This window comes from Rhinolophus sinicus, chromosome 3 (assembly GCF_057876585.1).
Source record: "Rhinolophus sinicus isolate RSI-liver-muscle chromosome 3, RSI-T2T, whole genome shotgun sequence".
NCBI lineage: Eukaryota > Metazoa > Chordata > Mammalia > Chiroptera > Rhinolophidae > Rhinolophus > Rhinolophus sinicus.
In genome coordinates, this window is record NC_142503.1 from 90632789 (window position 1) to 90659322 (window position 26534).

The 26534-nt window shown below is 43.1% G+C and overlaps 1 protein-coding gene across 1 annotated transcript; it reads left to right on the plus strand.

The window, feature by feature from the left end:
- Positions 1 to 1181: 1181 nt before the first annotated feature.
- Positions 1182 to 25806, plus strand: PILRA (paired immunoglobin like type 2 receptor alpha). The gene is made up of 7 exons (XM_074328333.2): positions 1182 to 1648; positions 1987 to 2376; positions 20038 to 20253; positions 23872 to 23902; positions 25011 to 25060; positions 25270 to 25301; positions 25474 to 25806. The coding sequence occupies exons 1-7, from the start codon at positions 1573 to 1575 to the stop codon at positions 25594 to 25596; spliced, it is 918 nt and encodes a 305-aa protein (XP_074184434.2). The 5' UTR covers positions 1182 to 1572; the 3' UTR covers positions 25597 to 25806.
- The last annotated feature ends 728 nt before the right edge of the window (positions 25807 to 26534 follow it).

The following is a 26534-nucleotide window of genomic DNA, read 5'->3' on the forward strand; positions in this document are numbered from 1 at the left end:
AAGCTGAAAACGAGGCCATGCATGTTTATGGCCTGACTCAGATAAGAGGATTCCATGAAAATTTGGAACCTCTCTTCTTGGGCCTGGGAGGAGGGGTAAGCAAAGCAGACACAGGGCGGGGGCTGCCTGGTTGACGGTGGGAAAAGCTTAGAAGAAAACTATTAGGATTGGGAAGGAACTGAGAAAAGGAAAAAGGAAGTCAGTCTGCTGCATCCACCTCTAGAAGATAAGATCAAGGCCACGTCCTCTGATGAAACCATGTCTCCCACCCCACGGTCTACACAGGCTGATGCCACCTCATCCTGGAGAGGGGTGGGCAGGGCCTCCTATGGAGCCAGCCTGTAGGTCACCAGTGGTCCCAGCCCCCAATCTCTCAGCCCATCCACCACCAGTCACAAGCTGGAAGTGCCCTCATGGGAGACAGTCCCAGGGACTGTCACTGGGGTGAATCATTACTGCTCTGAGTCTTCATCCTGAGTCCAAGGAAGGCTGTGCATTAGCCAGGGCTCTAACAGCTGTTCATGGAATCACCTTAGGAGCATTACAGAAACACAGCCTCTGGGACTCACCCCCACAGGTCTGCACTCAGAAGCTGAGGCCCAGAGATTAACTGGAGCAACCAGACAGAAACACCCAGGAGCAGCAGAAGGCTCTGTGGAGTCAGCCAGACTGCAGTTCGAGTCCCGCACCTGTCACTTGAGTCAGGGACTTGGGGCTGAGCCTCCCGAGCTTTGGTCTCACATCTGTAGAGTGGAGAGGACAGAGGGCCCTGCAGATCCCGTGGGTGGAGACATGGCCTCCAGGAGCCCCACTCTCTGGGGAGGTGGGAGTGTGAGCCCACCCTCACTTCTTAACCTCAGGGAGAGGGTGTGACACTGCTCCTGGGGACAGACCTGGCCTGGGGGGCCTGGTTCACCCTGGGGACTGCAGGGGAGCAAGAGGGGCCAAGAGCAAACTGGGTTCCCCTGGCGTGGGCCTGGGGCCTGAGGGCATCTGACCACAGCGGCTCCCTCCTCCTTCCCTCTAAGGGGCTGTAGCTGGGCAGAGACTCAGGGCCGCCTTTCCTTTCCTGAAAGAGCCTGAGCTGGTCCTGCTGTTGCCCCTCCCCCTGAGATGAGAGCGAGAAACAGGCTGAGAGACACTCAGAGAAGAGGAGAAAGGTAGAGAGAGTGAGAGACAGAGAGAGATGGAGACTGACTGCTAAGATGAGGAGGGCGCTGGCAGAGGCAGGGAGCTGAGGTGGGAGAGGAGAGGCCCCAACAAGCCAAAGTCAGGATCACGCCCTTCAGTGTGAAGATGGAGGCTGGACACCTACATCGTGGCTCCCTTTGCACTGACCACAAGGGAGGCCCTTTTGCAATAGAGGAAAAGAAGAAGCCAGATTGATACAGGAAGTACTGGTCACTCTGGGCACCAAATTGGGGAAGGCTCCCACCCTTCCTCTGTCCTCTGCAGGAGGCTGATCGTCCCTCTCCTGCTGCCCAGACTTCCTGAGCTGGCCCCTCCGCGGGGCCTCCCTCTGGCCTTGAGGTCTGTGCTTGTCTTCTCATCTCCCCGGAAGAGAGCAAGGCGATGGGTCTGCCCCTGCTGCGGCCCCTGCTGCTGCTGCTGCTGCTGCTGCTGCTGCTGCTGATGTCTCTGCAGGCTGGTGAGTGGCCAAGACCATCCTGGCTCTGCCCAGGGCCATGGGGGAGCCCCCGGGAGGGGCTTATGCTGGGTGTCTGGAGAAGAGGTCTGCTGGGGTGGCCGGCCAGGCCTCCCATCCCCCACAAGCAAAGGTCTGGTCCCACAGTGCTGGGACCCCCATCGCTCCCCCTCCCCCTAACCCCTAGTGTGGAGAGAAGGACACCCAGATAGAGGACCATTCCTACCATCTGTCACACTTCTGCCATTGGGTGAGGGTGCCACCTGGTCAGGGCTACCTCTTTGTCCCCCACCCACCACCACCCCCAATTTGAGGTTTCTCCCTCTCCCTCCCTCCTTCAGGGCGTTCAACAAAATGCAGTTCAAAGTTGGACTATGAGGTCTACCAACCAGGGAAACTCTCAGCCCCTGAAGGTGGCTCCGTCCACATCCCCTTCTCCTTCTGTCACCCCTGGGAGTTACCCAGTGTTCTCAGTGTGAGTATATCCTGGAGATGGACACAGTTCCATGGGGCTTTCATCTACAACATGACTCCTCCTTACATCCATAAGGATTTCAAGGACCGGCTCTCCCTGAACTGGACAAAGGACTGGAGTAACGGCTCCCTCCAGATCTCTAACCTGCGGAGGGAGGACAAGAGTTCGTACTTCTGCCGAGTGCACTTGACCCTCCAGAATCATGACAAGATATACTGGCAGTCCATCCCTGGGACCAAACTCACCATCACCCGCGGTGAGTCCAGCTGCCCTGGCTGAGGCTTTCGAAGGCCATTGGTGGCCTCATACCCCAGCCTGGTCCAGGCCCCTCTCTTGCTGACCTTCTCTCAAACACCTCTCCCTGCCAACCCCAACTCTCCCCCCAGGCCTGAGCCAACTTTATTCTTTTCGTCTTAATCTTCCCCAAATCTGCACTGTCTTGCCCTTTCCCTCACTACCTGCTCCAGATCCAGCCCACACCCTCATCCCCAGGCCTCCGCGCTTTCTGGGCTCCCCAGTTACCCTCTCTTCTTGCTCCAAATGGGGGCTCCAGCCCTGCCCCCACCCTCATCCCACATCTTCAAGGTGGACTTGACTTCTTCAGTGTGTGGTCTCCTTCCTTTTGTCCTGTGTCCGTGTGGAACTCCAGCTATTCCCATATCTGTGCCTCCCCACAGCCATGAGCTCAGCCTGGCACACAGAGTAGGTCCCAACAACGCCCTGAGGAGCCCCCGATTCCCTAGTAACACCCCATCACCTGTTTTCCCAATCCCCCTGTTTCCTTCTCCCACTCTGCTCCCCACAACACAGCCTCCAATATTCCCTGCCCTGGTCCCATCTCTTTCTTCCCCTTCACCATCTCCCTCTTCCTGTCTCCATCTTCCTTACCCTCCTAGCCTCTCGCTGACCCCCCAGTCCCCACCTCTGCCACAGGAGGCCCTATGTTGTCCCCTTCTCCACTCTGATCCTGCTCCCCTGTCCTGGTCGTTAGAGGCCCCTCTGTAGCAGCAATAACAGCAGCTCCCGCTTACTGTGCATGTGACCAGGCTGACACCTTGGTATGCATCGCGCTAGTTAACCTGCACAACCCCACAATAACAGCAGGGACTGTTACAGATGGGGAACCTGAGGCTCGCACCTGCCCAAAGTCACCACTCATGATACAGGCAAACTTTAAACGCAGTTGAACCCCAGAGCCTCCTCTCTTAACCATGAGCCAATCAGCCTCACCCACTGACTTGATCATATTATTGTTTTGACCTATGTTTAACCTAACAATGGGGTGTGTTGCATTAATAGATCTCTCAGTGGGCATCAGAACTTGAACCTGGGTTTATCTGTCTCCAGGGATGTGGGGGAGGGGCTGTCTCCCAGGAGCAGGCAATGAGTGGGCGTGTTGTCTGTAGAAAACTTTGGAGAAAACTAACAATTAACTAAGTTGGATGCTTTTCATAATCACTTGCACTGGTAATTCTAAAGTATTAATATGTCAGTGAGGAATTACTGCTCCTGGCTGGGAAGGACACTCTTTGAGCCCCACGCTGCCCTCCCTGGGTAAACCACTGCCCATCTTGATTACCAAGCTGGTGTTAGAGCAATTAGAAAATGTCTCACCACCTGGATTAAGTGAGAAAGCCTTGGATTTATATTTCCTACACCTTCTCCATATCTCCTTAAATGGCCATTTAAGAGATTATGTCTCTTTTTAGAACCAGCTTCATGTTTCCCTTATTCTTCCTTTTCTCATTTCTCTGTCACATTTATTAATAGTATGAGTTTTTCATCAATAAATTAACTTTTTTAATTAACACAATTAATAGGAAATCCAGGCTCATTATTTTAAAAAAAGAAATACAGGAAAGTAATAAAAAGAAATGTTTTTAATCCAAGTACCACCATGCAAAGACATAACATTAAGGGAATATTTGCAGCAAATATAGGTTTGTGATTAGCTCATTAATTTTTGTTGTTGAACAATTTTAATCATAGAAGTGAAAGGAAAAGATTACATGATTATATAAGGCTAATACTTATAGATCTTTTTAAACTTTTTATTAGTTTCAGGTGCACAAAACAAAATAATACTTAGACGTTTATCATTTATATCCCTCACACTGTGTCAACACCCCTCCCCCATCCCCTACCCCTCTGACATCGCACACAGCCATTACATTTCCACTGTCTCTCTTCCTTACGCTGTACTCTGCTTCTTGTAAGTATATACATACATATAAACTTGTAGTTGACATTCATTATTGTTCAGCTTCAGCTTCAGGTATACAATGCAGTAATCAGGCATCTATATGATCCCTGAGGTGGTCTCCCTAATGTCATTAATTTTTTTTACATACAAGTGTTTTATTTGTAGCCAACTCTAAGAGTATTATCCTTTGTAATCTTTTTCTTTAATTTCTAAGCACAAAATACTCTATCCCATTACGGGTTGAAACTATTTTAATTTATTCTAATTTTTGTATGATTTCTTTCCACAATAAAACTCTTTAATGGAGTGAGAATTTATTTTGGTATACGGTGTGAGGTAAAGAACTAAATCAATCTTTATACCAAGAAACTAATCAATTGTCTCAATCCCATTTATTGATTTACTGAATATTCTTTCTCTTCTTCACTGATTCATGGGCCTGGCTTTTAAGTTCTTCTGTAGAATAGTATCCATTTCTGGTCTCTCTATTCTGTTTCACTGGTTTTTGTTTGTTAAATTTTGACAGGGTCAAAATTTTTTTTTTATTATTAAATTTATTGGGGTGAAAATTGTTAGCAAAATTACATAGATTTCTGGTGTACAATTCTGTATTACATCATCTATAAATCCCATTGCGTGTTCACCACCCAGAATCAGTTCTCCTTCCATCACCATATATTTGATCCCCCTTATCCTCATCTCCCATCCCCCTCCCCCATTACCCTCTGGTAACCACTAAACGATTGTCTGTGTCTATGAGTTTTTGTTTCTCATTTGTTTGTCTTATTCTTTTGTTGTTGTTGGTTTATATATACCACATATCAGTGAAATCATATGGTTCTCTGCTTTTTCTATCTGACTTGTTTCGCTTAGCATCATACTCTCAAGATCCATCCATGTTGTCACAAATGTTCCTATATCATCTTTTCTTACCGCCGAATAGTATTCCATTGTGTATCTATACCACAATTCTTTATCCAATCATCTATCAAAGGACATTTTGGTTGTTTCCATGTCTTGGCCACCATAAACAAAGCTGCAATGAACATTGGAGCACACGTGTCTTTATGGATAAATGTTTTCAGATTTTTTTGGTAGATACCCAGGAGAGGGATTGCTGGGTCATATGGCAATTCTATTCGTAATTTTTTGAGGAACCTCCACACTGCCTCCCATAACGGCTGCACCAGTCTGCATTCCCACCAACAGTATATGAGGGTTCCTTTTTCTCCACAGCCTCTCCAACACTTGTTACTATTTGTCTTGTTGATAGCCATTCTAATTGGGGTGAGGTGATATCTCATTGTGGTTTTTATTTGCATTTTTCTGATGATTAGTGATGTTGAGCATTTTTTCATATGTCTATTTGCCATTTGTATGTCCTCTTTGGAGAAATGTCTCTCCAGGTCCTCTGCCAATTTTTCAATTGGGTTGTTTGTTTTTTTGTTGTTGAGTTTCATGAGTTCCTTGTATATTTTGGATACTAGCCCCTTATCGGAGGCACTGTTTGCAAAAATCTTCTCCCATTCAGTTGGTCGCCTCTTTATTTTGTCGATGGTTTCTTTTGCTATGCAGAAGCTTTTAAGTTTCATATAGTCCCATTTGTTTATTTTAGCTTTTACTTCCATTGCCTTTGGAGTCAAATTCATAAAATGCACTTTGAACCCAAGGTCCATAAGTTTAGTACCTATGTTTTCTTCTATGCAGTTTATTGTGTCGGGTCTATGGTTAAGTCCTTGATCCATTTGGAATTAATTTTGGTACATGGTGACAGATAGCAGTCCAGTTTCATTCTTTTGCACGTGGCTATCCAATTCTCCCAGCACCATTTATTGAAGAGGCCGTCTTTTCTCCATTGTATGTTTTAGCTTCTTTGTCAAAAATTATCTGTCCATATTTATGTGGTTTTATTTCTGGGTTCTCAATTCTATTCCATTGGTCTATGTGTCTGTGTTTCTGCCAATACCATGCTGTTTTGATGATTGTAGCCCTATAGTACAAGCTAAAGTCGGGGAATGTGATACCTCCAGTATTGTTCATTTTTCTTAAGATTGCTTTGGCTATTCAGGGTCTTTTGTAGTTCCAAACAAATCTGATGATTTTTTGTTCTATTACTTTTAAAATGCCATTGGGATGTTGATGGGGATTGCATTAAATCTGTATATTGCTTTGGGTAATATGGCCATTTTAACTATGTTGATTCTTCCAATCCATGAGCATGGAATGTCTTTCCATTTCTTTGTGTCTTCTTCAATTTTTTTCAAAAATGTCTTATAGTTTTCAGCATATAGGTCCTTCACATCCTTGGTTAAGTTTATTCCTAGGTATTTTATTCTTTTTGCTGCAATTGCAAAAGAAATTGTTTTTTGTATTTCTTTTTCTGAGATTTCATTGTTAGTATATAGGAAAGCAATGGACTTTTTACGTTGATTTTGTAGCCGGCAACTTTACTGTATTCATTGATTGTAAAAACTTTTTGGTGGAGTCTTTAGGGTTTCTATATATAGCATCATGTCATCTGCAAAGAGTGATAATTTAACTTCTTCATTCCTAATTTGGATGCCTTTTATTTATTTCTTTTGACCGATTGCTCTGGCGAGGACTTCCAACACTATGTTGAAAAGCAGAGGTGATAGGAGACAGCCCTGTCGTATTCCTGAATGTAGAGCAAAGGGCTTCAGTTTTTCACCATTAATTATGAGATTAGCTGAGGGCTTGTCATATATGGCCTTTATTAGGTTAAGGTATTTTCCTTCTATGCCTATTTTATTAAGTGTTTTAATCGTAAATGGATGTTGCATCTTGTCAAATGCTTTTTCTGCATCAATTGATATAATCATATGATTTTTGTCCTTTATTTTGTTTGTGTAATGTGTCACATTGATGGATTTCGGATGTTGAACCATCCTTGTGCTCCGGGGATGAAACCCACTTGGTCATGATGAATAATCTTTTTAATGCATTGTTGCATTCGATTTGTTAGAATTTTGTTTAGGATTTTTGCATCTGTATTCATCAGAGATATTGGTCTGTAGTTTTCTTTTTTTGTGTTGTCCTTACCAGGTTTTGGTATCAGGGTAATGTTGGCCTCATAAAATGAGTTAGGAAGTACTGTCTCTTCTTCAATTTTTGGAAGAGTTTGAGCAGGATCGGTATTAGATCCTCTTTGAAGGTTTGGTAGAATTCACTAGAGAAGCCATCTGGTCCTGGACTTTTGCTGTTGGGAAGGTTTTGGATGACTGATTCAATTTTGTTACTGGTGATCGGTCTGTTTAGATTTTCCAGTTCTTCATGGTTCAGCCTTGGAAGGCTATATGTTTCTAAGAACTTGTCCATTTCTTCTAGGTTATTGAATTTTGTGGTATAGTGTGGTATGGTATAGTCCTTCATAGTATTCTTGGATGATCCTTTGCATTTCTGTGGTGTCCGTGATGACTTCCCCTTTTTTATTTCTGATTTTGTTAATCAGTGTCTTCTTTCTTTTTAATCTTAGTAAGTCTAGCCAAGGGTTTGTCAATTTTGTTAATCTTTTTAAAGAACAAGCTCTTTGTCACGTTAATTTTTTCTATTGTCTTTTTGTTCTCTATTTCATTTAGTCCTGCTCTGATTTTTGTTATTTCCTTCCTTCTGCTGACCTTGGGTTTCACTTGTTCTTCTTTATCTAGTTCTTTAAGGTGTAACATGAGGTTATTTACTTGGGATTTTTCTTGTTTCTTGAGATAGGCCTGTAATGAGATAAATTTCCCTCTTAAAACTGCTTTCGCTGCATCCCAAAAATTTTGGTAGGATGTATTTTCATTGTCATTTGTTTCTATGTATCTTTTGATCTCTCCTCTAATTTCTTCTTGGACCCAGTCGTTCTTTAAAAGTATGTTGTTTAATCTCCATGTATTTGTGTTTTTTCCTGCTTTCTTTTTGCAGTTGATATCCAATTTCAAAGCCTTGTGATCAGAGAATATGCATGGTATTATTTCAATCTTCTTAAATTTGCTGAGGCTGATTTTGTGTCCTAATATATGGTCTATCCTTGAGAATGTTCCGTATATACTAAAAAAGAATGGGATGAAGTGCTCTATAAATGTCAATTATGTCCATTTCATCTAATGTGTCATTTAGGGCTGCTATTTCGTTATTTATTTTTTGTTTGGATGATCTATCCATAGCTGTCAATGATGTATTTAAGTCCCCTAGTATAATTGTGTTTTGGTCAATTTCTCCCTTTAGTTCTGTTAGTAGTTGCTTGGTATATTTCGGTGCTCCTTGATTGGGGGCATAAATATTGATGACTCATGTCTTCTTGTTGTATAGTCCCCTTTACCATTATGAAATGTCTGTCTTTGTTTCTTGTTATCTTTTTCACCCTGAAGTCTGTTTCATCTGATATCATTATGGCTACACCTGATTTTCTCTGGGTACCAATTGCTTGGAGTGTCAATTTCCACGCTTTTACTTTGAGTCTATCCTTGTGCTTGTAGCTGAGATGTGTCTCTTGGAGACAGCATATGGTTGGGTTTAGTTTTTTGATCCAATCTGCTACTCTGTGCCTTTTTATTGGTGAGTTCAGTCCATTTACATTTAGGGTGATTATTGATGTGTGAGGATTTCCTGTCATTCTATCTTTAGTTTTCTGGTAAAGCTGTGTCTCCATTGTTTTTTGCCTTTTTGTTGTTGTCTATTATTTCTCTGTGGTGGTGTTCTATGATGTTTCCCTCTGTTTCTTCTTTTATTACAGTATATATATATATATATACATATATATATATATATATATATATATATATATATATGTATATATATCAGTTCTGAATTTTTTTTTTTTTTTGAGTGGTTACCCTTAAGTTTATGTAAAAGAAAGTCTGACATTAAGAGTATTGCATTTTCTTTAGCATGCTTACTTTCTCCATTCCCATATTCCGGTTCAGGCCTTGACTTTCCCCCTTTGTATGTTTTGGTTGCCACAAATTGTCCCTGTTGATGGTGGTCGAATAGCCTCCTTTAGTATTTCTTGTAGTGCAGGTCGTGTATTAGAAAATTCCCTCAGCTTCTGTATGTCTGGAAAGATCTTTATTCCTCCTTCATATCTAAAGGATACCTTTGCTGGATATATTATTCTTGGCTCATAATTTCTCTCTTTCAATAGTTTGAATATTTGGTTCCATTCCCTCCTGGCTTGTAGAGTTTCTGTTGAAAAATCTGGTGATAATCTAATGGGCTTTCCTTTGTAGGTTACCGTCTTCTTTTCCCTGGCTGCCTTGAGGATTCTTTCTTTGTCATTGATTTTAGACAGCTTCAATACAATGTGCCTTGGAGAAGACCTGTTGGGATTGAGGTAATTAGGTGTTCTATTTGCTTCTTGGATTTGAGGGTCCAGTTCTGTCCACAAGTTTGGGAAGTTCTCATTGACAATTTGTTTGAATGTATTCTCTGTTCCCTTCTCTCTTTCTTCTCCTTCTGGCATGCCCATTATTCTTATATTGCTCTTTCTGATGGAATCAGAAAGTTCTTGTAGAGTTCTTTCATTTCTTTTAAGTCTCAAGTCTCTTTCTTCTTCCATCTGTGTAATTTCCAGGTTTCTATATTCGATGTCACTGATTCTTTCCTCCATCTGGTCAACTCTACTACCTAAGCTGGTTATTTCATTCTTAATTTATTCTATCGAGTTCTTAATCTCCAGAAATTCTATTTGGTTCTTTTTTTAAATTTCAATCTCTTTCGTAAAATGCTCATGTTGTTCTTTGATTGCATTTCTGCATTCATTAAACTGCCTTTCTGTGTTTTCTTGCATCTCGTTGAGTTTTTCCAGAACTGCAATCTTGAATTCTCTGTCATTTAAGTCACGTATTTCCATATCTTTAAGTTCTTTTTCTGGAGACTTTTCACTTTCTTCCCGAGCTGTCTTGTTGCCTTGGTTATTCATGGCAATTACTGATTTATTATTTCTCTTCCTAGACATCTACAGGAGTGGCTTCTGCAACAGGTTGATAGGAAGAGATCTTTCTTTTGTTTTCCAGTACTTGTTGGTAGAATGTTTTATTCTCTCCGACTGCAGCCTCTTTTTTCTCTCTCACACAGTAGTGCTATGTTTTCTCTGCACTATTCCAGCTTCTCACACAATGGGGAGATTCCCTGGGAGACAGACTTCTCCTCTGTTAGTAGTTTGCCTGGGTCACAGGGTGCAGTGTCTGTGTGGGTATGCAGAGAGCTTTTGAAGTTCCAAAGCTCTTCCTGCACCAGATTCAGAGCTCGTACGTTTCAGCAGTTCTGTTTACTCCTGCAGGGATCCACCCAGATAGGTGGGGCCAGGGGCAGGTGATTTACGAGACGTGGCCCAGAGCAATGGCGGCAACCACTACCACAGCCGGTCCTGCTTCCACAGCTCCCTCCCCTTTGCCGGAACTAGTTGGGCTGCGAATCTGTGTCTGTGGTCCACAGTTATCAGAACAGCAAATACTCTGTTCTTTTGATCTGACACTGCTACTGTTCTGCTTCTAGCACTGGGCAGGTGGGGGCGGGGCAAGCTCTGGGAGGGTAAGGAGGGGGCGGCTAGTCTTAGTACCTAAAGCTTCTGTTCTCTGCTCGGCAGTGCGGGCTTAAACCACTGTCTTCAGCCTTCTTCCCTCAGTCTTTTCTCCGAGGTCTCTGCCGTGAGCGTTGGGTTCAGCCATGTTATATGCTGCCCCCTCAGCCCTGTGGGCCATAAGCGGAGCCCTAGCAGTCCGAGTTCTTCCCTCTCTTGCAGCTGCGGTAGTTTCGGGAAGCAGCGAGCTCGGAGCACTGAGCTAGGTCTCGGTCCTGCGCCCGCGCGGCTCCATCTCCACACTTTTCCCTTCCCTCCTCCCCCACTTGCGCAATGCGCCCACCTTTAGATGAATTCAGTAGTGGGCCTCTTCGTCTTGCCTGTCTGCTGTGCAGGGAGTCCTTTGTGGAGTTATTGTTGTTCGATTTGTTGTAAATTCCAGGGGAGCTTTACAGAGGCTCACCTCACGCTACCATTTTGATGATGTCTCAAATATTTTTATGTTCTTTACATAGTTCCTCTTAGAATGCTAACCCACAATTTTTTTCCAGTTTTATTGAGAAATAATTGGCATACATCACTGTACAAGTTTAAGGCATACAGCATGATGGTTTGACTTACAGATATTATGAAATGATTACCACAGTAGGTTCCACTAATATCCATCTGCTCATATAGATATAATAAACAGAAAAGAAGAAAAAAGGTAAAAAAATTTCTTGTGATGAGAACTCTTAAGATTTACTCTCTTAACAACTTTCCTATGTATCATAATCAGTGTTAGCTATAATCATTATGTGTATATTGCATCCCTATTACTGATTTATCTTATAACTAGAAGTTTGTACCTTTTAAATATCTTTCTGATTTCCCCTCCCCCCACATCCTGCTTCTTATAACCAGACATCTGATCTTTTTTTCTATGAATTTGGTTTTCTGGGTTATTTTTTTAGATATCATGTAAAAGTGAGATCATGCAGTATTTGTATTTTTCTGTGTGACTTATTTCACTTAGCATAATGCCTTCCAGATCCATCCATGTAGTTGCAAATGGTAGGACTTCCTCATTTTGTTACGGCTGAATAATATTCATATATATGTGTATACCACATACCACAACTTCTTTATCCACTCATCCATCATTAGACACTTAGTTTGTTTCCATGTCTCGGCTTTCATAAATAATGCTTCTATGAACATAGGGGTGCAGTTGTCTTTTCAAGTTAATGTTTTCATTTCCATTGGATATATTGCGAGGAGCGGAATTGCTAGAACATAAGGTTGTTCCATTTTTAATTTTTTGAGGACCCTCCATACTGGTTCACATTCCATGGCGGCTGCACCAATTTCCACTCCCACCAACAGTGCACAAGGGTTCCCTTTTCTCCATATCCACTCCAGCATTTGTTATTTCTTGTCTTTTCATGATAGCCATTTTAACAGATGTGAGGTGATAGCTCATTGTGGATTGGGTTTTTTTTTCACTTTTAAATCAGTCTTTAATTTTCAATTCATATATATACATATATATATATGTATGTATATATATATATATATATATATATATATATATATATATATATTTATTTATTTATTTATTTATTCAAGTGATAATTCCTGTTGTCACATAGCCCATAATACAGCATTTGTGTTTATTGAGAGGAGATGCCATCATTATTAATGAAACATAACTCATTGTGGTTGTAATTTGCATTTCCCTAATGAATGGTGATGCTGAGCATCTTTTCAGTACCTGTTGCCCTTTTGTATGTGTTCTTTGGAGAGATGTCCATTCAGGTCCTTTGCCCATTTTTTAATAGGGTTTTTGGGGTTTTGCTATTGAGTTGTATGAGTTCTTTATATATTTTGGATATTAACCCCTTATCAGATACAAGGTTGGACAATTAAAGTTCCCGAGCTTTCCACCATGCGCTTACACGGTGGAAAGTTCACATACTTAATTGTCTGATCTTGTATGTGTCACTTGTATTTTCTTATATCAGTACCACGTGTTTTATTTATTGTAACCTTATCATATTTCAGTGGCTGATAAGACAATTTCCATCTCAAACACATTACTTCTTCCTCAGTAACTTTATTATTATTGCCTGCCTATTCTTTCACATAAATGTTAGAGTAAATTTGTTAGAGTAAGTAAGTTAGAGTAAGTTCTGAGAAAACACTCATGAGGATTTTTAAAATCAGAATTGCATTAAACCTATAAAGCAATGGAAAGACACAGAAATCAGTATATCTTCCCACCCAAGAACAGGTCCTATTTTATATTCCTCTGTAAACCTTGGTAGTGTTCTTCTAAAGCTCATCTATATGTCTCATAAAGTTTTATCATCTATATGCTTGATTTTTATTATTAATATGTAATATTATTTTTGAATGTTTATCTTTTATAATTTTCATTGTAAAAGTAATGCATAAATCTGACCAAGATGGTGGTGGGTTATATCCACATGTTTACCTCCAGTGCCTCCCAAAATCAGCTAAAATGACAGCAAAGGGAATTTTTTAAAGACAAAAAGCCACAAGGACAAAAAATGTGAGTAGATGGACAAAAACAAAATATAGGAAGCTGGAAACAGATGGACTAATGTAAGTGGCTTAGGAGACCAGAGGAGCTAAACTCTAAACCAGCAGTGGGGAAACCCAGAAGCAAAGCAGTCTGCACTGTAAATCCCCTTAAAGATTCAGGAATGACAACCCCAAATACCCCTGAAAGTGGGAGTAAAAGGGGGTCTGAAATCTAGAGGACTAGCTGAAAATCTATTTAAGGAGCAGGCAGACCTCCATACCCCTACCCCCCACCTCAGCAAAATATTGGAGATTTGCTTTCCAGAAAGAATGAACCAGATAGACACTGGGGTGGCAGTGGTGGGGAGAACCAGGGGCACAACTGGTGACAAGGGTTCAGCCCTTAAAACTAAAGATTTGGTGAATTGATGAGACCTAAACAGCCCCACCTTCTTAGATGCCTTCCCAGGGCTCAGGTTGCTCTTCCCCCACCCCAAAAACAAGAAATCAGGAGATTCTCTCTGGGAAATCTACCTGATGGGCCTAGAAAAGATCTAGAACTCTAATACATCACTCTACAACCCACTAGCTGACAAGCACTTTCTCCCATTCCACACACACAGCTTCCAATCAGCGTGGCTTTCTGCACCCTGGGATCCAAGGAGGCAAGGAAATTGGGGTCTCGGCCTTGCATCAAATCCCCCAGCACTGAGGACTATACCCTGTCTTCAGCTGTGCTTGGATGCTCAAGGTTAGAGACGCCATTTTAAAGTATGGTTAAACATTTAAGGGAAGCTTCTTCCATGAAACATGGAGACCAAAACAAATGGGGGTGGTGAGGATGGGGGGAGTGGTAAAGAAGAATCTGAAAGAAACCAAAACAATGGAGGGAGAATAACACTGTCAAATAACTCTCACTCTCAGAAGGTCACCCATGCATGTGACAAGAAAGGGTACTTTATGAAGGAGCTTTCCATATAATAACGGAGCTCTTGGAAATTAGAGATATAATAGCCAAGATGGAAAACTCAATAACAGGCTTGAAAGATAAAATTTATGGAAATCTCTTAGAGGGTAAAACAAAAAGGTCAAAGATTTGGAAACTGTAGTGAGTTGACTAGAGGCCTCCCAAAAAGATATACCCATATCCTAATCCCCAGAACCTATGAATATTCCCTTATATAGTAACAGATACAATTCAATTAATATAATATAGAAACTATAAGAAAAGATAAGAAAAAATGGGATTGGTCCAAGAGGTCCAACCTCTGAATAATGCAAGTTGCAGAAACAGAGAAGAGAGAAGTCATGGGGAAGAAAATATCAACAAAATTGCTCTAGAAATTATCCAGAACAAAAGAGCCCAGCAAATGGGTAAAAATAAAAAGACCTGCCTCAGGGCACTGCAACATGAAATTTCAAAATGTCAGGGATAAAAAGAAGATCCAACAAATTTCCAAGGAGGAAAGAAACAGGTCACATGTGGAGATCTGGGAATCAGAATGGCTTCAGATGTCTTAATAGCAACACAAGAAGCTGGAAGATAGTGGTTGAACGCCTTGAAATTCCAAGAGAAAATTATTTCATTCATTAATTTAACAACTACTGATTGAGTGCCTACTATGTGTCATTGCTAATCTGAGCACTGGGGAAACAGCAGTTAAAAAAATTGCCATCAACGATGGATCTTACATTTGAGTGTGGGAAGACAACCCCCAAAAAAGCAAACAAATTAATTATGTCTGTGTGTTAGGTGGTGGTGAAAAGAGAAAAGGAGGAAAATAAAGCAGAATCAGTGGGATACAGGTTGCTAGAGGTGCAATGTTATTCAGACGGAACAGGGAAGGCCTGGGTACACTAGTCAGTGTCCCGGCAGGAAGCAGCCACTTAAACAGGTAACTGAGGAGAGTTTTGAGTGGGGCACCAGGTAGGGAAACCAGTCTGGGATGATGAGACACCTGGGACCAGACATGAGGAGCAGCAGAGGGAGTAGACACGGGGCCCCAGTGGGGAACTGTGGCTTCTGGGGAGATAGAGTCAACATGACCATGATGGTTAGTTTTACATGTTAACTTGGCTGGGCTGAGGGATGCCCAGATGGCTGTTGAGACTTTATTTCTAAATGTGTCTGTGAGGGTGTTTCCAGAAGAGATTAGAGGTGGGCATCACCCAAGCCCTTGTGGGCCCGACTAGAACAAAAATTGCAGGAAGGGGAAATTTGCTCTCCACTTAAGCTGGAACCTCCGTCCATCTTCTCTTGCCTTCAGACGTCAGAGCTCCCGGTTCTCGGGCCTTCAGGATGGACTAGAACTACATCACTGGCTCTCCCAGGCCCTCTTCTTGCAGAAGGCAGATCGTGGAGCCTCTCAGAATCTCGTGAGCCAATCCCACATGATAAAACGCTTATATCCTATTGGTTCTGTTTCTTTGGAGAACCCTGACTCATACAATACCCATCAGGGAGAGAGCAAAGGGCTATGCCCTGACCTACCCTCTCCATCTCCTGCTGGTGACCCCCACTGGCCACTGTATGGGAACCAGGGTGTGAGAGAGCCCATGGATGGAGTCTACCAAGACCAGCCTCCAAAGGCACAAAGTGGTAGAGAAGCCAGCAGAAAAATCCAGATCTGGAGGAAGTGAGGGAGAGGGTCTAGAGACGAATGTTCCAGTCAAAAGGAAACAGCAAGGGCAAAGGCCATGAGCTGGGAAAGTGTGGCTGAAGCAGAGGAAGAGGCTGAGGTGGCAGGAGGTGAGGTCAGAACTGGCCGTGGGGCACGTCTGGTGTGGCTTTGAAAGCCAAGGAAAGAACCTTGACTCAGTGCAATGGCAGCTAGTGAGGGTTTCCTGCAGAGGAGTGCAATGACTTGATTTACACTGTAAAAGTGTTCCTCTGGCTGTTGGATGGAAAACAAGACTGTACAGATGAGCAAGGTCAAAAGCATGAGCACCAGTGAGAGGCGATGCGGCTTGATTAGGGTGGGGGATGGGGGCTGAGAAGCGGCCAGACCCTGGTTACAGACTGAAAATAGAGCAGGCTGAATCTGCAGATGAATGGATGTGGGGGATGAGAAAGAGAGAAGAACCACGGCTGACTGTAAGGCCTGTCACCTGACTCGTGAAGGATGGAAATGCCATTTCCTGGGAATGGGAAATGGGAGGCTGCGGCAGGTTTGGGAGGAAATCAAGAATTCTGTTTGCACATCTTAAATTTGAGATCCTGCTAAACAAACAAACGGAGGCATGATAAGCAGCGGGACAGATGTGTCTGGAGTGCAGGGCGAGTTGGCTGGATGTGTACATTTGGGGGTAATCAGCATTCCGCTGGAAGTTAATGCCGTGGGACTGTGTGAGACTATCTGGGAGGTGAGTGGAGACAGAAAAGATGTGCTAGGACTGACCCATGAGTGGCTCAGGTTGGGAAGACAAGGAGGAACCAACGAAGAAGACTGAGGAGGAGCTGCTAGGAGGCAGGAGAAGAACCAAGAGAGAATGGTGTCCCAGAAGCCAAGGGAAGAACCCATTTCATGGAAGAGAGAATATCAAATGCTGAGAGGTTGAGTAAGATAGAGAAAATGGGGTGTAAAAGATCTAATTCTTCAATTTCAATACTAGGAAGAGAATACATGCTACCTAAAACAACACACTCAAGCAACAGCAGTAAATGCACGTGATTGAGAAATATGAGGTTAATACCAAAAGAAATAGCTAAAGGTGCTGAAAATAGCTGTCTCTGGTGGAGTGGGAAGGAAGTGAGGAGGCTTATTCAGTGAGTTGCTATTTTTATAACCTGTCTAGAATTCGTGGACTGTTAAAATTATGTGACTATACAACTTTGATAAAAACAAATGTTACATTTTAAAATTAATAAAGGTACTATTAATACTTGCACATAATAAAAAATGGTCAAACAACACAGAAGGGAGTCAAATGGAAAGTACATCCCTCCCTCTCCACTTTATCTCCCCAGCCACTACTTCTTTCTGTGGAAATGTTCTTTCTTACAGATATAGATGTAAATATAGATATAGATACACATACAAATACAAAATATAGATATATACGTGGTGTGATAAAAAAAATATGGTGAATGTTTACATTTAAAAATTTTATTACAGTAAAAGACACATTGCCATTAACCCCCAAAATACTCCCCCTCACTTCGAACACATTTATCCCATCATTCTTGCCACTTTCTGAAGCAGTTCTGGACGTCCTCTTTCGTGAGTGTCTTTAGTTGCGCTGTCATGGCTGCCTCCATGTCCTGAATCTATTTGAAATGTTTACCTTTCATGGTCATTTTGACTTTGGGGAAGAGCCAGGAGTTGCACGGAGCCAGATCCAGTGAATAAGGTGGAGGAGGACACACTGTAACATTTTTATTTGACAGAAATTGCCGTATACCAGAAGCGATGTGTGACACGAAGCGTTGTCTTGATGGAGGACGAAGTAAAGACATTCACAAAACAGGACTTCCAGAACTGCTTCAGAAAGTGGCAGGAATGATGGGATAAGTGTGCTCAAAGCGAGGGGGAGTATTTTGAGGGGGATTAATGGCAATGTGTCTTTTTCTGTAATACTCTTTTTTTTTTTATTTAAACAATCACCGCATCTTTTGATCACATCTTGTATAACACCAATAGAATTAAACTGTATGGTGTTCTGCTCTATAGCTTGGTTTTTTTAGTTAATATACTTCAAATATCTTTCCATTTCAGCACATGTACATCTGTGCCCTTTTTTAAAAAAATGGCTGCATGGTACCCCACTGTAGTCATGTATCATAACTTACTTACTTAGTTTTCTATTTAAAGGCAGTTAGGTTGTTGCCACATCGCAATAATGCTGCAAAGAACACTCTTTAACACAGGCCTTTCAATCCTTACACCAGGATTTCCACAGGACAGATTCCTAGCACTGAAATCACTGAGTCAAAGGGCACGCGTCGATATTTTACACTTTGATAGATATTCTCAAGTGCATTCCCACAGGTTGTGCCAATTTATACTCCCATTGTGCCAATACTGGGTATTATTCTCCACTCAGATCAGTTAAAAAAAAATAGCCTTTTGTTTTAATCATTTTTTAAAAATTATGAATGAATATTAGCATCAGGGTTGTCGTTTTATGTAATGAATTAGCGTTGCATAGTTTTCCATATTTCTCAATGTTCTGGAATCTTCTGTCTAGGAATTATCTGTTCCTTACATTTTTACGACAGTTTACTCATAAAATCACCTGAGCATAGAATCTTTATGAAAAATTGTTCCTTAATAGTGTTTCGCTTCTTTGTCTATGTGTCAGTTAAACTTTATTACTTACTAAAATTCATTTTTTTAAATTTTTGTTTGTTTCAGAAAATCATCCATTTCACAGAGTTTTTAAAATGTATCACCCTATAATTGAGCATACACTCACAATTTAAACAGACTCTTGTTGTTCCAAGAGTCTTGTCTGTTTTCTTGTGTGTTTTTTCCTAGATAACCACTTCCTGTATTTATTCCATCTGCTATTCTTATTCCTAATAAGTTTATTTCTACATAAGTTTTCATTACTTTCAAACTGTGAGTTTCCTTAGGGCTGGTTATTTTTTCTTTGAAAATTGAACATTTTATTAATTTTAAAAATTTCTTCCCGTTTTAAATAATGAAAGCATTTAATACTATGCATTTAGCTTAGAGTGTAGCTTTAATGATATTCCAGGAGGGTTTTTGAAATATAGATCGCTCTGGTTTTTATTTGCTAAATAGCGTGTTATTATAGATATAGATATATAGATACATATTTTTTTACTAAAAATTTAAAATTATCTCAATTGAGAGATGGTATTTATGGTTTTATTATTAATTTCTAACCAGCGTGGACAGAGAATTTGGTCAATACTGACCTGAAGATTTTATTGGCGTAGATATATTTTCTGCGGCTTCATATTATGTCAGTTTTATTTTTTAGTGGTGCATTAAACATCTACAAAGGTACAATCTGTTTGTAAGAACTAAAGTTCAATATATATTAATTTAATGTTAAAAACATATTTCCAATATATATTAGGTTCTTTACAGATGTTTTCTCACTTATTAAAACAATCCTGTAAAAGGGCAAATACTGTTTGATTCCACTTACGTGAGGTATCTAGAGTGGTCAAATTCATAGAGCTAGAAAGTAGAATGGTGGATGCTTGGTGCTGGGGTGGGGAGAATGGGGAGCTGTCATTTAATGGAGACAGAGTTACAGTTTGGGAAGATGAAAAAGTTCTGGAGATGAAAGCTGGTGAAAGTTGTACAACAATGTGAATGTACTTAATGCCACTGAACTGTACATTTAAATATGTGTAAAGTGGTGAATTTTGTTATGTGTCTTTTACCACAATAAAATTCCTTAACCCTGCGTTATAGTTGAATGTAAGTTATAGTTCATCACTTACTGTTTGTAAGTGGTGAAATGAGGTTCTGAGGTCAGACCACTGGTCAGTGGCAGAGTCAGGATTTAAACTGAGTGATGTGGATTCTCGGCCTTCAGCATTTCACCTTGTTACTCCCCGCCCTGTGTGAGAGCTTCAGAGGGCTGCTCCCCACCCCCAATATTCCCCAAACTAGGGAACAAGGTGTGACAGTTTCACCCAGACAACTCCAGTCCTCCAGGGGAGAATTTGTTTATTTCTCTTGTCTTCTCAGCCCCCAAGAAAACCACCGAAGGCCCCACCAGCACCGCCGCCCCCAGCACCGCCACCCCCAGCACCGCCGCCACCACAGATGGCCTCAGTACCACAGCTGACAAGAGCTCTGGACCCCTGACTCTGGGAGCTATAGTCGGGGTGGCACTGGCTGGTGCTGTGTTCATAATCGCTATTTTGGGAGTGACGGTCTACCTGAGGTGGAAGAGAAGCAAAGGTAAGTGGTTCTGCCCTCTCCCCAAGCTTCCCAACTGGGTGTTTCTGAGAACCCACCTGCTCAGAATGGCCACTGGTGCCCGTTAAAAATGCAAATCCCTGCGGGGTGAGGTCTGGACGTGGGAATCTGCAGTGTGAACAGTCTGCTCAGTGGAGTCTCTGAGTGAGCAGGGTTGAGAACCACCGCTCCAGAGCAACCCCTCTCCACTAATCTGATCATTTCAAGTTCTGTCTCTTGACTAAATCATTTCCCATCAGTGCTCACCTTTTGATTCATGGGGAGGGGAACCGTCTGCCTTGAGAAAAGTAAGGAGAGAGCAGAAGGGACAGGAAGTTGGCTCAGTTCAGCAAGCGTTGGTAGGGTGCGCATTTTCCAGAGTCTGGCTTGTGATTGGAGATATAAAAAAGCACAGGTCTTGCTTTCAAGGAATTCAGTGGGGGAGGGGGATGCCTCAAGGGCTAATTGGCTCGTTTGGAAAGAGCTATAGTAGGTTGGGAGGAAGAAGGGGAATCAGGGAGGACTACCCAGAAGTGACACCTGCAAAAAAGTCTCAAAGAATAAAAAATAATTAGCCAGGGAAGTGGTAAGGGTGGTGTAGAGTTCACTATTATTCCAAGCAGAGGAAACCATTCTGGGAACTGTAAGCAGCTCAGTGCTTTGGTGGAGGCAGGAGATGGGAGAAGAGGCTTTGTAAATTGCATCCAAGATCCTCGGATCCCAGAGACAACACGAAGCAGCAAGTGACAACCTCACTGCCTTGCAGATATGTCAGTCTGTGGTGGAAAGGATGGAGGTGGGCCAGGTTTGAGCCAGTCTCATGCAGTGGCAGTGTGGGTGGAGGGAGAGAGCCAGATTCTGGAAAAGATTAAGAGGGGACAGTAAGACTTGGGGATTGGATTGATGTAGGGGTGAGGGAGCAGGAGGAATTCCTGTGTTTACAACTTAGGTGAGGGAGGGTGTGATGAAACCACCAAGTGAATCAGGGAACATAGGAGGTTGGAGACCATGTTTGGGGGAGAACAATGCTTCCTCTAATTTGGGGTAGGTTATATTTCAGATACCTTTCTGGCATATGAGTAGAGATGTCCATCAGAAATTTGGATGTATGCATTTACAGCTCAAAGAAAGGACACAGCTAGAAGCATTAATTATTTATACCTCAACACCCTCCAAAATTGATTTGAAATTATTTTAAAGAAAATGCTCAATGAGAGGAAATTTGCCCTATTAGATATTGAAGCACAGAAGTGAGGAGCATAAAATCTGACTTCCCGCAGTCAGTCCTGGATGGGTCAACTCTGGCACAACGGTACTATTACTCTGTGCCTCAACTTATTCATCAGTAAAATGGGGATAATAATGGTAATTACTTAGGGGTTATCATGAAATTAAACACAATCCATTTAGAGTAGGTCCTGGCAAATATACATATGAGTATTATCACTTATAGTTATTAAGCTACAATAAATTAAAATGATGCAATACTAGCATATAATAAATAAACAGATAACAAATAAAGCAGTGGAAGAAAAGAAAAAAAAAAAACAAATACAGGCAGAATAAAAATAGACCCAAATATATGCGAGAATTTTGTAAGTTAAAAGTAATATTTTTAACCAATGGGGAAAGGTGGGTAATTCAATACATAGTGGTGGAACCATGGAGTGGAGATGACTTCCCTAAGTATAATACAAAACCCAAAAGCAATGAAAAAACATATTGATAAATTTAACTACATAAAAATTGTGGATTTTTAAAATTCTGACAAAAAACAAAAAAAGCCCACCATAATGATTGTCTCCTGAGAGTAAGGATAAGGATCGGAGATAAAGAGAAAATGTGACACTGTCACTGAGGAAATGGAAGATGGTATTTAAGAATTCAACTCAGATGAGAAGCCATAAATCAGTAAAAGCATCATCGCACGTGATTGTGTTTTTCCCCAGCAGTATTCAGCTATGCAGTTTAGAAACGTTTAAGACTTACTGCTGTGTTTCTCCGAAAATAAGACCAGGTCTTATATTAAGTTTTGCTCCAAAAGACGCATGGGGCTTATTTTCAGGGGGTGTATTAAAAAATAGTGCTAGGGCTTACTTTCCGGTTAGGTCTTATTTTCGGGGAAACACAGTGGTTAGGATTTGTGTTCATCTGCTGGCACCAGAGACCATAAGTAACAGTGGTTTAAATAAGACAGAGATATTTTCCCTTCATATAAAAGGATCTGGAGGCAAACAGCAGAGGCCACTGTCTTAGGCATTCAAGCTCCTACCTCTCTGCTCACTCTCCTGGATACTGGCTCCTATCCTGGATTGCCTCATGGTCCAAGATGGCTGCTAAGATTCTGCCCATTATTTCTGAAACCAAGCAAGAAACAGGAGGAAGGAGGAAAGGACAAAAAGACTAAGCCCCAGTTATCTGTCTTCCTTCTAAGGAGCCTTTCTGAAAGTCCCACCCATGCGTCCCCTTATATCGTATTGGCTAGAATTTAGTCATATGTCCCACATCTATCTGTAGGGGAGCACTTGCCACTCCAAATAAAATCAAGGTTCTGTCACTCAGTAAGAAGTGAGTGGATATTAGGAAAGCAAATAGCACTGCCTGCCATGGGAGACATGCAGGATTGGAATTTGTCAACTCAGTGTGGCAGAAGGACAAGGGCACACGGGAGGTTAAGGAGCTGGTGAGAGGGTGGAGGGCTCAGCAGGGAACTTGAATAACCTCAAAGTGGATGATCAAGGAACAAGAGTTCAGGGCGATCGAAGCACAGGTGTAGGGGGATGATGACATGAGAGAACTGGAAGGAAAGAAAGCTGTAGCATAAAAACGATACTAGCGTTTAATATTTCAGCGGTCTCAGCAGTCCCCGTGATTACAGATATAAAGTCCAGGGTATGGCTGAGTGGAGTGGAGGTCGCTGGAGTTGGGATACAGGCAAGTCCAGTGCATTAGAGGTTTGTCCCGTGGACGATGAGTCCTCCCCGGAAGGTGAAGGGTGATGGAGAGGATGTGTGTGAACTGGAGCCAAATCCTTGGGAAATGCTGCAGGGACACTTGAGGGTGTAGAGGGGGGAGGGCCCGGGAGGAACAGCAGAGGTTTCAGCGGAAGACATGGAGGGGAATGGGCTGCAGGGCAAACACAGATTGCAGCCATGAGCTTAAGAGGTGGGAGAGAGAGACAGCCACCACTCAGAAGGAGAGCACAAGAAGCTGGTTTGTCAGGGCAGGAGGGAGCAGTGGTGCCTGTGACACGATGGGGGAGGAGGGGACCAGGGCTCAGCAGTGGAAGGAACAGGTTGTGGGATCATGGAAGGGTTCGAGGAAGGGAGAAGGATGCACAGGGAAAGGTGGGGGAGAGGGCAGGATAAAGGGACACAGGGTGCAGAGAAGAGCTGCTCCCCTCATTTGGTGTTGAGGACAATAGCAGGACAGGTGTGGGTGGCCTCGGTGCCAGCTGGGTGCCCGCTCTGAGTCTCAGGCTCTTCCCAGATGGGTGTCAGCAGAGCCGCTTTGCTGCCCAGATCTCTCCAAGGATGGTCTCAGAGTAGGACGAGCATAGAAGGCAGGGAGGAGAGATGCCACCATGGATGGCACACTGACACCCTGTTGGTCCCTCTACAGGTCTGCAGACTAATGCCAGAGCCCCAGCCAGGTGAGTGCTTGTCCTCCAAGGGGAGGGGTGGGGTGGGGGTGTGTGGTTTCGGAAACAGGAAGTGTCTTTATGAGAAGAGAACTGGGGAGACTTTCTCAGCTGTTCTTATCCTCCACTTTCTTATCCACATCCTCTTATGCCGCTAATAGGCCAGGCTCTTCACTTCCTGAGGCTCCAGCTCTAAAAAAAGAAAAACCTGAGAACAGTGGACCTAAGTTTCGGGCACTTTCTCTGATTCTTTCCCAGAATGTCTCCTTTGGTCCTTCTCTGTTATCCACTTTCCTCCTCCTTTTGTCGCCATTTCTAAAGCTTTCCCTTCTGTACATCGTGATGTTCCCACCTTGAACATTACCCTTCCTGAACACATCTGCCGCTGCCACATTTTCTCCTCTTTCTTGCTCATCAGGCAATCTCCCTTTTCCCCTTGTCATGCGCCCCAAGGGGCCACAAGAAGCCTCTGCCTCCAGTTCCTCTACCATCTGCCTTTTCTCAGGAGCACCTCCTCCACTCAGCTCCCAGCCTGCTCGCCTCTCCTCTGCACCCGGACTCCCCTTCCTTTCCTGACCACTGGTCCTCCTAACGCTCCCAGTTTTCCTTTTCTCCATCCTTCTCCCCATTTGTACACTTTCCCTTCCCACAGGCCCATCCCTCATTTCTCTCCCTCCCTGACTTTTGTCAGCTGCCTTTCTGGAGTCCTCTCCCAGGATGGTGTCTCCTCCTGGGGACCAAGACCTGAGCACCCACCCAGAGGACCTGAGATTATCTTCGCTGGTTTTCCTTCTCCCGTTTTAACTGAGCCAGTGCCAACAGAGAGGACAGGAGCTCACCCTTTCAATTTCTCCTCCTTGTGCCCCTTTCAACAAAAGCTGCTTCTCTAGAACAATCCACTTTAAGCTGGGACACAGGGACCGCTCCTGGGCTACACCCAAATTGCCTCTCAATCCTCTTCCCAGCAGCCTCCTGCTGAGCGTCTTAAACCTTTGCACATAACTTCTGAGCATGTCCAAGCAGGTGGCAGAGCCTCCCAGAAGAGAACGAGCCCAATGCCCGTTTTAACTCTTTTCTGCGCAGCATTGGACACATTTTCCACCCTTTTGTTTCCATGCAGGGGATCCTTCCAAAATACCGAGGAGAATTATGAGAACACTGGGAACAAAGGTCAGCCCCACCATCACTCCCCTCCTTCACCTAGGCCCTTCCTTCTTCCCACACAGTGACCCTCCGCAGTTTCCTCTTTCCTATGCCTCACCCACCCCTCCCTCGTGCCCTGGTCCTGACCTAATAGATGACCCCACTGCTGAGTCCCTGGCCCATTTCTCTATCCTGACTGCCATACCACCTGACCCCAGCACATCTTTTCTTCCTAGGACGACATAGAGAGCCCGAGCTGGACACCAAGGTAAGCATTCAGACTAGGGCCTGAAAGAATTAAAGGGAAGCTTGGAGCAGGTGGGATGGAAGAAATAGAGCGACTGTGGGCTCGGCAGGGCACCCAGGTGTGGGATCGCTGCTGTAACGTGGGGAGAGCTCCCCCTCCACTGTCTAACCCCCTTTTTTCTGTTCTCACCCAGGATGACAACATCCTCTATGCCTCCCTTGCCCTGTCCAGCTTGAACTCACGGTCAGCACCTCCCTGCCAGCCTCCCCAAGAGAATCCCCAGGAAGAGACTCTATACTCTACCGTAAAGACCTAAGGAGTGGGCCTGGATGGTGAGCTCCTTAGCGTAAGCTGCACAGAGGGATCACCACTTCCCATAATGACCCCGGCCAGACGCAGACAACTCAGAAGCCAGCAGGGGACGAAAGCCACCAAGGACCTGAGAGAAACAGCCATCTGCTCCAATTCCTTCTACATCCTTCTGCTCTTGCCCACAAAATAAAAGTACCTGTAAGATTTGCCTGAATGCATCTAAGGAGAAAACTGATGTCCACTTCAACATCTGTCCTTCTCACCAAAATGAGCTATAAGATCCCTCCTCTAATACCCCTGTCCAGTGACTGCCTCAGGCCTGGAAACACTAAGTCCCCAAACACTGGTAGGCAGCCCAGAACCCAAGGTCTGCCCCCCAATCTAACCATTCTATTTCCCTTACAATAATAATTGGCATGTATTGTGTTAAGCTTTTATGTGTATTACCTCATTTAAACATCATGAACATCCCTGAACGGTATAGGAAGTAATCCTCTGAGGCATGAAACAAGGAGCCAGAATGGTTACGGTGTTTTTCCCAAAGCCACACAGCTACCGTGTTTCCCGGAAAATAAGACCTAGCTGGACAATCAGCTCTAATGTGTCTTATGGAGCAAAAATTAATATAAGACCTGGCATTATATTATATTATAATATTATATTATATTATGTTATATTATATTATATTATACCCGGGTCTTATAGTAAAATAAGACTGCGTCTTATATTAATTTTTGCTCCAAAAGACACGTTAGAGCTGATTGTCCGGCTAGGTCTTACTTTCAGGGAAACACAGTAGTAAGTGGTGAGGCAGGATTTGAACCCAGACCTGCCCTTCTCAATGTCCTTCTCCAGGACTCAGGTGTCATTGCCTTCCCAGATTCCTATACTGTGCAGGCCTCCCACCAGAAATGATGATGTGCCACGTGACAGGGCGGAGGA